The 12,062-nt window shown below is 36.4% G+C and overlaps 1 protein-coding gene across 3 annotated transcripts in view; it reads left to right on the forward strand.

Annotated features, from left to right (window-relative positions):
* Skic3 (SKI3 subunit of superkiller complex) overlaps positions 1-12,062 on the forward strand; it is a 148,956-nt gene that overhangs the window by 100,887 nt on the left and 36,007 nt on the right. For all 3 annotated transcript variants that reach the window (XM_070031056.1, XM_070031055.1, XM_070031057.1), the window contains 6 exons: positions 1,977-2,054; positions 4,146-4,270; positions 5,074-5,197; positions 10,256-10,477; positions 11,306-11,378; positions 11,987-12,040. In XM_070031056.1, coding sequence (XP_069887157.1) covers positions 1,977-2,054; positions 4,146-4,270; positions 5,074-5,197; positions 10,256-10,477; positions 11,306-11,378; positions 11,987-12,040 — 676 coding nt within the window. The remainder of the gene's footprint in view (positions 1-1,976; positions 2,055-4,145; positions 4,271-5,073; positions 5,198-10,255; positions 10,478-11,305; positions 11,379-11,986; positions 12,041-12,062) is intronic.

Consider the following 12,062-nt stretch of genomic DNA (forward strand, 5'->3'; position numbering starts at 1 on the left):
AATCTTACTAGTAACTGTAAAATTTAAAACGTCTGATTGCCTAACCTGCCTGTATGGCATGATATTTTTATTTCGAATCTAAGTGAATATTTGTAGGTCTTGTTAGGTTTAACTGAGGCATCCCAAATACTTTGCCACATCTTTTTATGGATCCGTCTGTAGTTCAAAGGAGTAATCACTAGATGGTACTGGAGGCTATGTAACCAAGAAGGTGTTTTTCAAGATATATACAATTTTACTTCTTTCATTCTCAATAAACTTATCAAGAAACAAACCATATAAATATGACAGAATGCAGCAATGAGCATGATTTTTAAGAGAGAAAGCTAAGCATCTTGGGGGTGTTTTCTATGTCTCTGCATACTATTGTTACAGACACTGAATCTAATACTGGCTACTCTTTAGGCATTAGTGGTATTCCCACAGTCACTTAGGCACTAATTTTGACTGCTGTTTTGGCCTCGTAGTACTTGAGGCTTGAAACCATATTCATGTATTCAGCCAGAAATAGTTTTAATTTCTGTAATACTTCATGCTTCTTGTGGATTTTGTTCTTTATGTAATGTCAAGAGGATAAGAAGCCTTACTCGGATTTTATTTTTCCAGGCAAATCCTCTTTAAACAGAAAAGGAAAAAAAAAATCCCACCAGTTTCACTAAATATCCAATTCCTTTTAGGTTTTAGTACATTTCCCTCCTTACCCTTAGAGGACTAAGCATAAAAGGAAATATGTTGAAATTAGATGCTGATGGCTCACATTTATAATTCTACTATTAAGGAAATCAAGACCTTGAAAGTCATGGTCAACCTAAACAGAAAAGTTTGTGAGACTCCATTCAACTAATCAGCAAAATGCCAGGCTGTGGCAAAATGGTTCAAGTGCAGTATATCCACCAAAAGCAAGATAGGGAGGGCCTCAGTTCAACCACTGTAATGGCATACACACACACACACACACACACACACACACACACACACACACACAGTTCAACCACTGTAATGGCATGCACACACACACACACACACACACACACACACACACACACGAAAATGTATTAGCTGGGCAAGATGGTGCCCACCTATAATTACTAGCTACTAGGAACCAAAGATTGAAAGGATTACAGTTTGAAACCAATCAGGACAAAAATGTGTAACACCTTATCAACTAGTAACCAGGCACTGTCATCCCAGCTATGTAGGATATTGACATCCTGAGGATCACAGCCTGGCCTTGCCTGTGCAGAACGTGATACTCTATCTCAAAAATAACCAGAGCAAACAACAACAAAAATACATAATAGTTGATGGTATGGCCCAGGTGGGAGTGAGTATAAAGACCTGAGTTCAAACGCTGAGTTCAAACAGAGAGAGAGAGAGAGAGAGAGAGAGAGAGAGAGAGAGAGAGAGAGAGAGAGAGAGAGAGAGAGAGAGAGAGAGAGAGAGAGAGAGAGAGGGAGGGAGAGATATCTTGGCACCTTTGGCATATTTGTTCTAAGTCTAGAGGGCTTCTGATAGACTACCTGACTCATGGTCCTCACTCATTTTTATGTATGTGTAGCTCAAGAGTTGCATGAGAATCCTGATTTCCTGCCTTCTTATGTAAAGCTATTAGTACATAAGTATTTTCAAGAGTGTCCTCTACAAAGTGAAATATATTGAAATAAAGCACAGTGACACAATGATTTATCATGCTTAAATAAGAAAATTTGGAATATTTAGAAATAGGATATCACAAATATTTCACGTGCTAAAAAAGCTGAGATATTATTTTATAAAAGTTATTTTCCTGACAAGCTAAACTCTAAATATCTATTTAATAGCTTTTACAGTATCAGTTTAATAAAATACAAATAAGGTGTTATAAGTAACAATAGAAGTCAGTACAGAAATTAGAAATAAGTTTTCACCTAAGGAGGGAAAAGTAAAGCAGTGCCGTTGCATATAGATGATTTAAAATGTCTTGTCCTTTTTTTAAGGGCAATTTTGTTGTTACAGACTGGAGAAGATCAAGATATTTACCATGCTGCAGTAAGAAATTATGGAAGATTATTATGGTAAACATTTTTTCCCCCTTAATTCTGGGCACCTACTGTTTTGTTTTGTTTTGTTTTTTTTCTGGGAAAGCTGTGGGACTATGAGATGATGGCCAGTGCCCAGAGCAGTGAGATGTGTACGATACATGATTCCCAGAGAACAACGCTGAATTAATGCTTTCCTGCCCTCTGCTAATATCTAGCCCAGATGCTTTCTAAGGAGTAAAATTACAGGTGATGGCTTGTGTTCTGGACAACATTTAGAGGAAGGATAGCTTCTGTCTTTAATAGTAGTAGCCTGGTTATCTAAAAGTTGGAATGTGTATGTGTTTTAATTTACTGTATATTCTTAAATTGGGAATGAAGATTTGGGGACAAGGAACTCCTTTGAAATCATACATGGAGAGGATCGAAAGGGAGCTGTATACCTTTCCTTAAAGAGTTGGCTCAAAAAAAACAAAGGATGAATAAGATTGTTTGGCCAGGTATATGGTCCACATGTAAAACTAGCTACCAGAATTTGAGATGAATAATTTTACAAGTTTTTGTCACCTTTATAAAATTACTTAAGAAGCAAAGCTCGCCTGTCTTTTTTTTTTTTTTTTGGCGGGGGGATGTCTGGTTGTGGGGCCTGAACTCTGGGCCTGGACGCTGTCCCTCAGCTCTTCAGCTCAAGGCTAGTGCTCTACCACTTGAGCCACAGCGCCACTTCTGGCTTTTTTCTTTTTGCTTATGTGGTGCTGAGGAATTGAACCAGGGCCTCAGGCACGCAAGGCAAGTGCTCTACCACTGAGCCACCTTCCCAGCCCTTGCCTGTCTTTTTAATTCCCACTTTTGTCATCTAAGATTAAGAAGCTTTTCTAAGGCTGGATGTAATGGCTTCTATAATGTGGGCCATACATCAAGAAGAGATTGGAAGGGTCAAGATTTGAGGCCAGTTTAGACAAAAAGTTAGCAAAACCTCAATCAATCAATAGCTGGCTATGATTGAACACACTTGTTCTTCAAACTATTTGGGAAGTGTAACTAGGAAGATTTGTGGTCCACACAGGCCCAGACAAAACAAAATTCATGGTCCTCTTGAAAAACAAAGCAAAAAGAACTGGGGTATGGATGCAGTAATAATGGGCCCAGCTAGCAGGTTCCAAGCCTGAGTTCAGCTCCAAATACTGCCAAAAGTCGGAGGAAAGATTATAGTAATGAATACAAGAAATAAAAATCACTAAGATTCTTAGGTGGTAGCAGCTAAACTTATATAATATATGTAACTTCTCTTTCCCTGAGCCTTTTTTTTTTTTTTTTTTTTGCACAAAGCTAGCGCTCTACCACTTGAGCCACAGCTTTACCTCCTGCATTTTAGCTGTTAATTAGAGATAATGAGTCTTATAAACTTTCCTGCCCTGGCTGTTTTTGAACCACGATCCTCAGATCTCAGCCTCCTGAGTAGCTAGGATTACAGGCATGAGCCACCCGCACCTGGCACTGTCTTTTCATTTTGAAATAAGCTGAACAAGTTATTTTGTTATCAATTGGTATTATGCGTTAGTATGTATTATAATTTATAGTCTCACTATTAAACAGAAAAGATGACATATAGTTTCATGGAATTTCATTGGGTGTATATGTGTTCCAAGACAAATTAATGTGCAGATAAATAGTTAATTCAACAACTAAGTTTGATTCTAATTAGGCATTTTATGACATTAAGCTGTTAAATATCTTAGTATCATCCTCAGAGGGCGATATTTAACTAATGTACTATGCTTAAAAAATTAGAATTTTCTATAAAGGTCAACTTGAAATCATTCTTACAACTTGAAATTTGGTTAAAGTTTGGTTTTTAGAAAAGATACTAATTTAGCAGAACTGGTCATTTTCATGGGGAATTTAAAAAAAATTCTACTCATATCTAGTGGATCCTATTTTTGACATGTTTTCTATTATAAGATTTTTCAACAACTTTGGCATTAATAGGTTACATCATATTGAATTACATTACTTAAAAAGAAAGTGAATGTGAACTTTTAAATAGGCCCTTAATGTAGTCTCTATAGTCTGATACTAGCCCAAATGATTTTCAATATTAAAAGTAAGTTGTGTTTTGCTTTTCAGTTCCATTGGTGAATATGATAAAGCTATCCAAGCTTTTAAGTCAACACCCCTTAAAGACTTAGAAGATATCATAGGTTTTGCATTAGCCTTGTTCATGAAAGGACTATATAAAGAGAGCAATAAAGGTAAGTATATTACTTGAAGCTAAAAGGTACATATCTTACAGAGCTGAGTAGAGTTTCATCATTATGAGCTTACGTATGAAAAGGTATAGTGCTGAGTTGGTGTTAGGGGTAACATGTTTATTAAAATTACTGTCGGCACTGTAATAGATACTATGTGGTAACACATAGTCCTTAGAGTAGTGCTATGGGCCAAATGTTTATTTTGCAGATAGTCAAACTGAACCCTAAGATCATTTATAGTAGATACATGAATTAGCATTTGAAAAGAGACTATTACTACTCTGTACTTCTCAAATGAAATTTTCTGTAAATGAAGACTTCAACCATTGTTAGGTTTTGGTTTCTCCACCTATGTTAGATAAGTAAATTTTTACATATATGATTTTGTATGTGGGCAGCTAATTTAAAGTGTCTCTGCCTGGTGAAGTTTCTTGCTCTACACTGGGTGCTTTGATATTTCCTCAGTGTCTTCAGGTCTCCATTTCTGGCCACAGATGGCACTTAAAAAGCAATGACTCAAGGTTACCTTGCCTATAAATTCTGGATGTAGAAGGTAGGGATTGTCCCATAACAATCTTAGTGACACCCCAGAATCATCTTGAAATAGCTAAATCAAAGTAGATTGTTAATTATAAATTTTTATGCCATCTACTTGACAACAGGGAACAATAAGATGTAATTTTATATAAATTGTTTTGATAAATAAAATTAGAAAAGGAAAAAAAATGACACACTTTCTCAATCAGAATTACTTATATGTATATATTTCTGTTTGTTTGCTTGTTTCCAATTCAATATAATAGCCTATGAAAGAGCCTTGTCTGTTGTTGAATCAGAGCAAGACAAAGCCCATATCTTGACAGCTCTAGCAATAACAGAATATAAACAAGGGAAAATGGATGTAGCCAAGTCACTGCTATTCAAGTGGTATGTATAATTGACTTCACTTAACATGGACAGATACTTAAATATTTGGGTTAAGGTATGGAACATTTAAGTGAAATTCTTAATATGTTACAAAAGTTGGATGAACAAAAGAGATTGGACCACCTTGGTTCTGAATTGACAATTAGAAGTGGTGCTAAAGATTATGACTTAAATTTTTATCTCTGGAGCTATCAAACCTTTCAAAACCAACCTCTCCTCTGTTTGTATTATTATTTCAAGATTAATTGATTACTTGTAATAGGCTTTTAAACTCTTAATGAAGACAATTGTAACTTTATAGTTTGGTGCCTTATAATTCCCAAAGAGATTATTTTCCTCCTCTTCTTTGAACTCAGAATCTGTTCTTGCTAGACAAATGTTCTGCCACAGAGCTAGGCTTCCGACTCTGTTTGCTTTGCTTCCCAGATGAAGTCTTGCTAACTTTTGCCCAGACTGGTCTTGAACCACAATCCTCCTATCTCCACCTCCCAGTAGCTAGGATTACAGGTATGAAACACTATAGCAAGCCTTCCTCAGTCTCCTCCTCTTCCTCCTCCTCTTCCTCCCCCCCCTCCTCAACTCCCTTTCCTTCTCCTCATCCCTTTTCCTTATTGGAGAATTAAAATCATTTATATTTAAATTTATTCTTACTTTTTCCAAGGTTATTTTAAAAAGATATATTCTTGTCATTTTTTTTTCTGGTTGTTTTGAGTACTCCTATGTGGAAGCTAGAATAAATTTATCAGTGTATGAGTAAACACATACGCAATTGTATTCAAGTGTACACAAATATATTAACTGAACTATAGTATTTACAGGGAAGAATTCAAATGATATAATTCCTTAGAAAAACTAACAGCCTAACAGTTCAGGAAACTAGGAGGAGGATAGATGAATGAAGAGAGGAAGAAGGGGGCGTGTGATGCAGTCACAATATTCAATGCATATTCTATAAAATGAAGAAAATTGAGGGGAAAGATTGGGAAGAAAGGGAGGAAATGATGAAGCATTGACATGTTTCAAGATGCATTGTACTTATATAAACTGATTTGTAGAATGATAACTCCTTTGTACAACTCCTTGAAGATAAAAAAAGATAATAAAAAACAACAATCTATCTAGAAAAAAAAGGAGGAGAGATAATATAGAGTAGACTAAAAGGACATACATTTTTGAGGAAAAAAAAGAGGCGGTAACAAGGCTCAATAGGAAATTTACTCATTACCTTATTCAAGTAACTGTAACCCCTCTGTACAGTATTTTTAGAATAAAATACAGAAAATTGTATATTTTTTAAAGTAAAATTTATATAAAAAGAATAAAAATGAGAAGAGAGAAAGATCCAATTCAGTAATTAAAATATAATTAAATGAACACAAAAAATAGTTTAGGAAGAGAACAAAAGGTCAAAAATTCTTCTTTGCTGTGGGTGTTTGAAATGGAGATGCTTCTTTCCAGGGTTTCCAATTTGGGAGCCTATGTGAAATGGGAGCAGGGGTAGTAGATCTCAGGTAATTCAGATGTGTTTCTTCTCAGTTCACATTAAATGGTCCACAGTAGATAGGGTAGTATGGAGGAAGAGCTTTTTTTTTTTTTTTAATTTAATTTAATTTTATTTGTGAACATACTGTACAGAGGGGTTACAATTACATGGGCAGGATAATGCGTACATTTCTTACCAAGCATTGCACCCTCCTCCTTTGCTTTACCCTTCACATCCCTTCCCAGCCTCCCCCCTCCCCCTCATCCCAATCCTTCTCCTTCCCCCCCTTCCCCCCCCCTCCCCCCCCCCCCCCCCCGCACCGACGTTGTAAAGCTCGTTTTGGACATGACAACTTGTACTTCTCATTGTTGCAACAGGTCCACCTGTATCCTTAAACAGGTTTTTCCCCATCTCCTCCACAAGTTATACTGACATCAAATATAGTGAAAGCAGGGGTTATACTGTGGGGGAGGGACATACAAAGCAACAAAGAGATAATCTTATAAATGCATTAGAAACACATGTATGAAAGAAAAAAACATTAAAATACATATCTAAGGGTTCATTTTCCTGACCTCACATTATCTGACCTTTTCCTCTTGACTCATACATATACTAGATATTGCAAATAAGGGAAACCATGGGACCTATGTTTCTTTGGGCCTGGCTTCCTTCACTTAATATAATTTTTTCCAAGTTTTTCCATTTCCTAACAAATGGGGCAATGTCATTCTTTCTGATGGAGGCATAGAATTCCATTGTGTATATATACCACATTTTCTTGATCCATTCAACTACTGAGGGACATCTGGGTTGGTTCCATATCTTAGCTATGGTAAATAATGCTGCAATAAACATTGTTGTGCTGGTAGCTTTAGTGTGGTCTTGTTTGTAAACATTTGGGTAAATGCCCAAAAGTGGGATTGCTGGGTCATAGAGGAGATCTATGTGAAGTCATTTGAGGAACCTCCATACTGCTTTCCAAAGTGGTTGAACAAGTTTACATTCCCACCAACAATGAAGTAAGGTTCCTTTCTGTCCACATCCCCTCCAGCATCTGTTGTTGTTAGAGTTCTTGATTTTTGCCTTTCTAACTGGGGTGAGGTGATATCTCAATGTTGTTTTGATTTGCATTTCTTTTATGGCTAGGGATGTTGAACATTTCTTCATGTGTCTATTGGCCATCCTTCTTTCTTCTTCAGAGAAGTTTCTCTTTAAGTCTTTCGCCCACTTATTTATTGGGCAGTTGTTTCTTTGAGGATTTGTTGTTGGGGGGTTTAATTTTTTGAGTTCCAAGTATATTTTAGATATGAGACCCTTGTCCGTTGTTTGGCTAGTAAAGATCTTCTCCCAATCCGTGGGCTTTCTATTGATCTTGCTAGCTATGTCATTTGCCCTGCAAAAGCTCTGCAACTTTATGCAATCCCATTTGTCCAACCTTTCTTTGATTTGTTGTGTTTCCGGGTCTCTATTCAGAAAATTTCGGCCTGAGCCAAGGAGACCTAGGGTTTCTCCTATTCCATCCTGTAATGTTTTCAGAGTGTCTGCTTTGAGTTCAAGGTCTTTGATCCATTTGGAGTTGATTCTGGTGCAGGGTGATATATAAGGATCTAGCTTTAGTTTTCTACATGTAGTTAACCAATTTTGCCAGCACCATTTACTAAAGAGGCTGTCTTTCTTCCATTCTATTGTTTTAGCTCCCTTATCGAAGATTAGATGGCTATAGGTCTGTAGGTTCATTTCTGGGTTTTCAATTCTATTCCATTGGTCCTGAGGTCTGTTCTTATGCCAATACCAAGCTGTTTTGATTACTATGGCTTTATAGTAGAGTTTGAAGTTTGGTATTGATATTTGGAGGAAGAGCTTTTACCCTGCCCTGTAAATGCAGAACTGTATTCATTTTAGTGGGCTCATGTGCACACATTGGTACACTGTGATGGCTGGATCCCTGTCCATGCTCTTCTACATGAATGATCTTGTGAACCAATCGTGTGAATGTTCCCTTCCTCCTGAGAGACCCTTTATCAGTGCCCTTACCCTTAGGTGTAGCAAATGTCCAAGCAGCAGCATCATACCCCTCTGTGCTGCTGAGCACGGAAGCCACTGAATGAATAAAGTCTGTGTTGGATGATGAGCTGTGGAAACTGAGGGATCTGCCAGCCCCACCACATGATCTCAGACCCAGCCTTGCCAAATCTACAGACCTGGTCTCACTTCTCTACACAGGGACAGAGTTCTACCCGTGCCCCCCACCCCCCAGTTTTAAATGAAGACCACCAGCTGCTCCCACAGCATAAATTTCTCTGTGAACTGTATCAAAGTCACAATCATTTCCCTGTGGCTACAGTGTCTCTCTAGGTGGCTGTCTTCCGAACCAGTGTAGTGAAGAGGTATTGAGCCTTGGAAATATAAAAAGATAGTGGCTTCTTCTGCTTTTTTAAGCAGTAAAATGATAGGACCCTGGAGGTGTTTCTCAGTTATGGTACCACATAAATTTACCAGTAAGTTTAGGGAACTTTTTCTCCAGTGCTAGCTTTGTGTGGATATCAGGTCTCTTGTTTCTTTAAAAAGTTTACATGGTGCTTAGGAATGTCGCTTAGACTTTCTCTTTGTCTTTTAGCCCTGCTGAAGGGCTAAAAGTTTCTCTTATTGTTCTAAAATTCAGTATTTGGAGTTTTGCCTGATCACTAGTTTCACTGTGTATGATAGTGCTTTTCCACAACTCCATATTTCACAATACAGCTATAAATTACTGTTTTGGTACAATCAGGGAGACTTCTTCTAGAGACATACCACCTTTCAAAAAATCTAAAATTTTCACTTTATCTTTTATATTAAGTACATTAAATTTTAAGTTGCTTGTTTTGGCACTGTTTACTTTGTGGAAGGCATATTTTCACAAAATTAAAGGTAGAGAAATACTAAATCGCACAGTTTGAACGCCACAGATATAACACAAGGACTGACAGAATCTGCATCCACTGAACTGTATAACATATTTATACAAATATAACACAATATAACATATATAACAATTTAAAATGTTTGTTTTTGAAATTATTTTTATTCTTATGGCTATTTGTTAATAAGACTTGATTAAAACTGTGTTGTAAACCTATGATAAGGCATTACTGCATTCTGACCTCTCATGTAACATTTTATTATAGCTGAACATTTTACCAATTGTTTTGATCATTTACCCAGAACTAAAACTCAGAGACTGATTAGTATTTGTTTCTAAAAACTTAGATATAATAATCAGAAAGATATCTGGATGTTGTTGATATTAGCATTTTACTTCAATCAGAAAAAATTGCTGTCTCTTTAGGAGTGGGGATGTGGCTCAAGTGGTAGAGTACCTGCTTGGAAGCATATGGTGCTGGGTTCAAATCCTAGTACCCTTCCCCCAAAAAAGTGAAAGAAAGAAAAATTGCTAAAACCCAGGAAATTTGATTCTACATGGGCCTTAAATCAAGCTTAGTTTGGTGAATCTCTGTAAGTTGTTTTTTGTATTAAATATTGTTTAATAGCCAGACCTCAGATGGCTAACAAGATGATTTTAAATGTATTTGCAGCTCTATTTTAAAGGAACCAACTACAGAAAGCCTTCAAACCCTGTGTGCCCTAGGGTTGGCAATGCAAGATGCTACGCTGTCCAAAGCAGCACTTAATGAGTTACTGAAGCATGTCAAACACAAAAGTAGTGATTATCAGAGATGTCTTCTTACTTCAGCAATTTATGCACTCCAGGGCCGCAATGTATCAGTACAAAGACAAGCTTCAAAAGCTGTCCACAGGTAATCTCTGTACCCTTGAGCTTGGAGCCTAATTCTATTTGAAGTGCTTATGTTTTCATATTGGGCTTTATGAAGACTTAAAATATATACACTTTAGTTTTATGGATTAGGCAACTGACTTTGCCTGTTACTTTGCTTGTTAAGGATTTTTTAAAAAATTCATCTGATAAATTTGGCTCTTACTCAGGCAAAGGCCTTGTTTTGATAAAAAAAAAAGCCCCTAACCCCTAAATTCATAATACTATCCACATGTTGTCTGATAGAGACAAGACTGATTGTTTTAGGAATTTTTTAGCTTCTTAAATATTCACTAATGCTTTCAAAATTTGGGAAATAGTTCTCATTAACAGCACTGGTTATTCTGTTTTCAGTATATTGTGTCTTGTCTTGGTATTTACAAGATTTAATATAGTTTCTTCTTCATACTTTTTTGCTGACTAGTTATATTTTTAAAAGTTGATTATTTTAATATAAAGCTTATTCCTTATGATATCATTTCCATTAGAGTACCTCTTCCTTCTGTATAACATGATTTATCCCATACTTTTTAATCTCTTCGTGCTTCCTTGACTAGTCTATTACATTTCCCTAACTTGTCTTGAGATTTTGTGATTATTGCATTGTTGATTTTCCCTTTGTGTTTGAATTAGAATGTTTAGCATATATTGGTTTTCTAAAACTTAAGACCTTTTCAGTCAAACATGTGTAAGTAACGTAAGTAAAAATGTCTTAAATGTGTAGAAGATTTTAAGCATAAAAATAATTGCTTGTATTTTTGTGCTTAAATTATCTCATCTCTAAACCCAGTTCTTTTCATTGTCTCCTTAGTAACCCAGCTGACCCTGCTCTTTGGTCTTTGTTGTCCCGAGTTGTTGCTCAGTATGCTCAACGAAATGCAAAGGCAAGAAAATTTCTAAATTCTAGAGAAACAATAAAATAACTACAGTAATAGGATTACTATAATTTTGAATTGTAGCAATTTTTTTAGAAATAATAAATACAGTGAAAGGAGTTTTGCCATTTAGCCAGACTATCCATTATTTACACAAGTACTAGACTGAGTTACATGCACATATTATTGTATTGTTTTGTGGAGTTACAAAGAAATAGAGCTGGGCGCTGGTGGCTCATGCCTGTAATCCTATCTACTCAGGAGGCTGAGATCTGAGGATCACAGTTCAAAACCAGCCCAGGCAGGAAAGTCCGTGAGACTCTTTATCTTCAGTAAACCACTCAGAAAACAAGAAGTGGCTCCAGTGATAGAGTGCTAGCCCTTCAGCTGAAGAGCTGAGGGACAGCGCCCAGGCCCAGAGTTCAAGCCCCACAACCGACAAAAAAAGAAAGAAGTAGACTTTTTCCAACACATAGATTATATTAATGTCTGTGTGAGTAGATGACATTTATAAGAGGCATCAGCTTTTATGTTTTCTCAATTCCAAAAGATAATTTTATTTAAAAGCTTAAAAATAAGATGGTAAGACATTTCTCTAATAATATTTTCTATTATAGGGAGGTGCTATAGCAGGAAATGTGGCTCATATTTTGGACTCAAATCATGGAAAGGTTAGTTTGTTCTAGTACAGAG

Source organism: Dipodomys merriami, unplaced genomic scaffold (genome assembly GCF_024711535.1).
Source record: "Dipodomys merriami isolate MVZ:Mamm:240054 unplaced genomic scaffold, mDipMer1.0.p SCAF_20, whole genome shotgun sequence".
NCBI classification, from domain to species: domain Eukaryota; kingdom Metazoa; phylum Chordata; class Mammalia; order Rodentia; family Heteromyidae; genus Dipodomys; species Dipodomys merriami.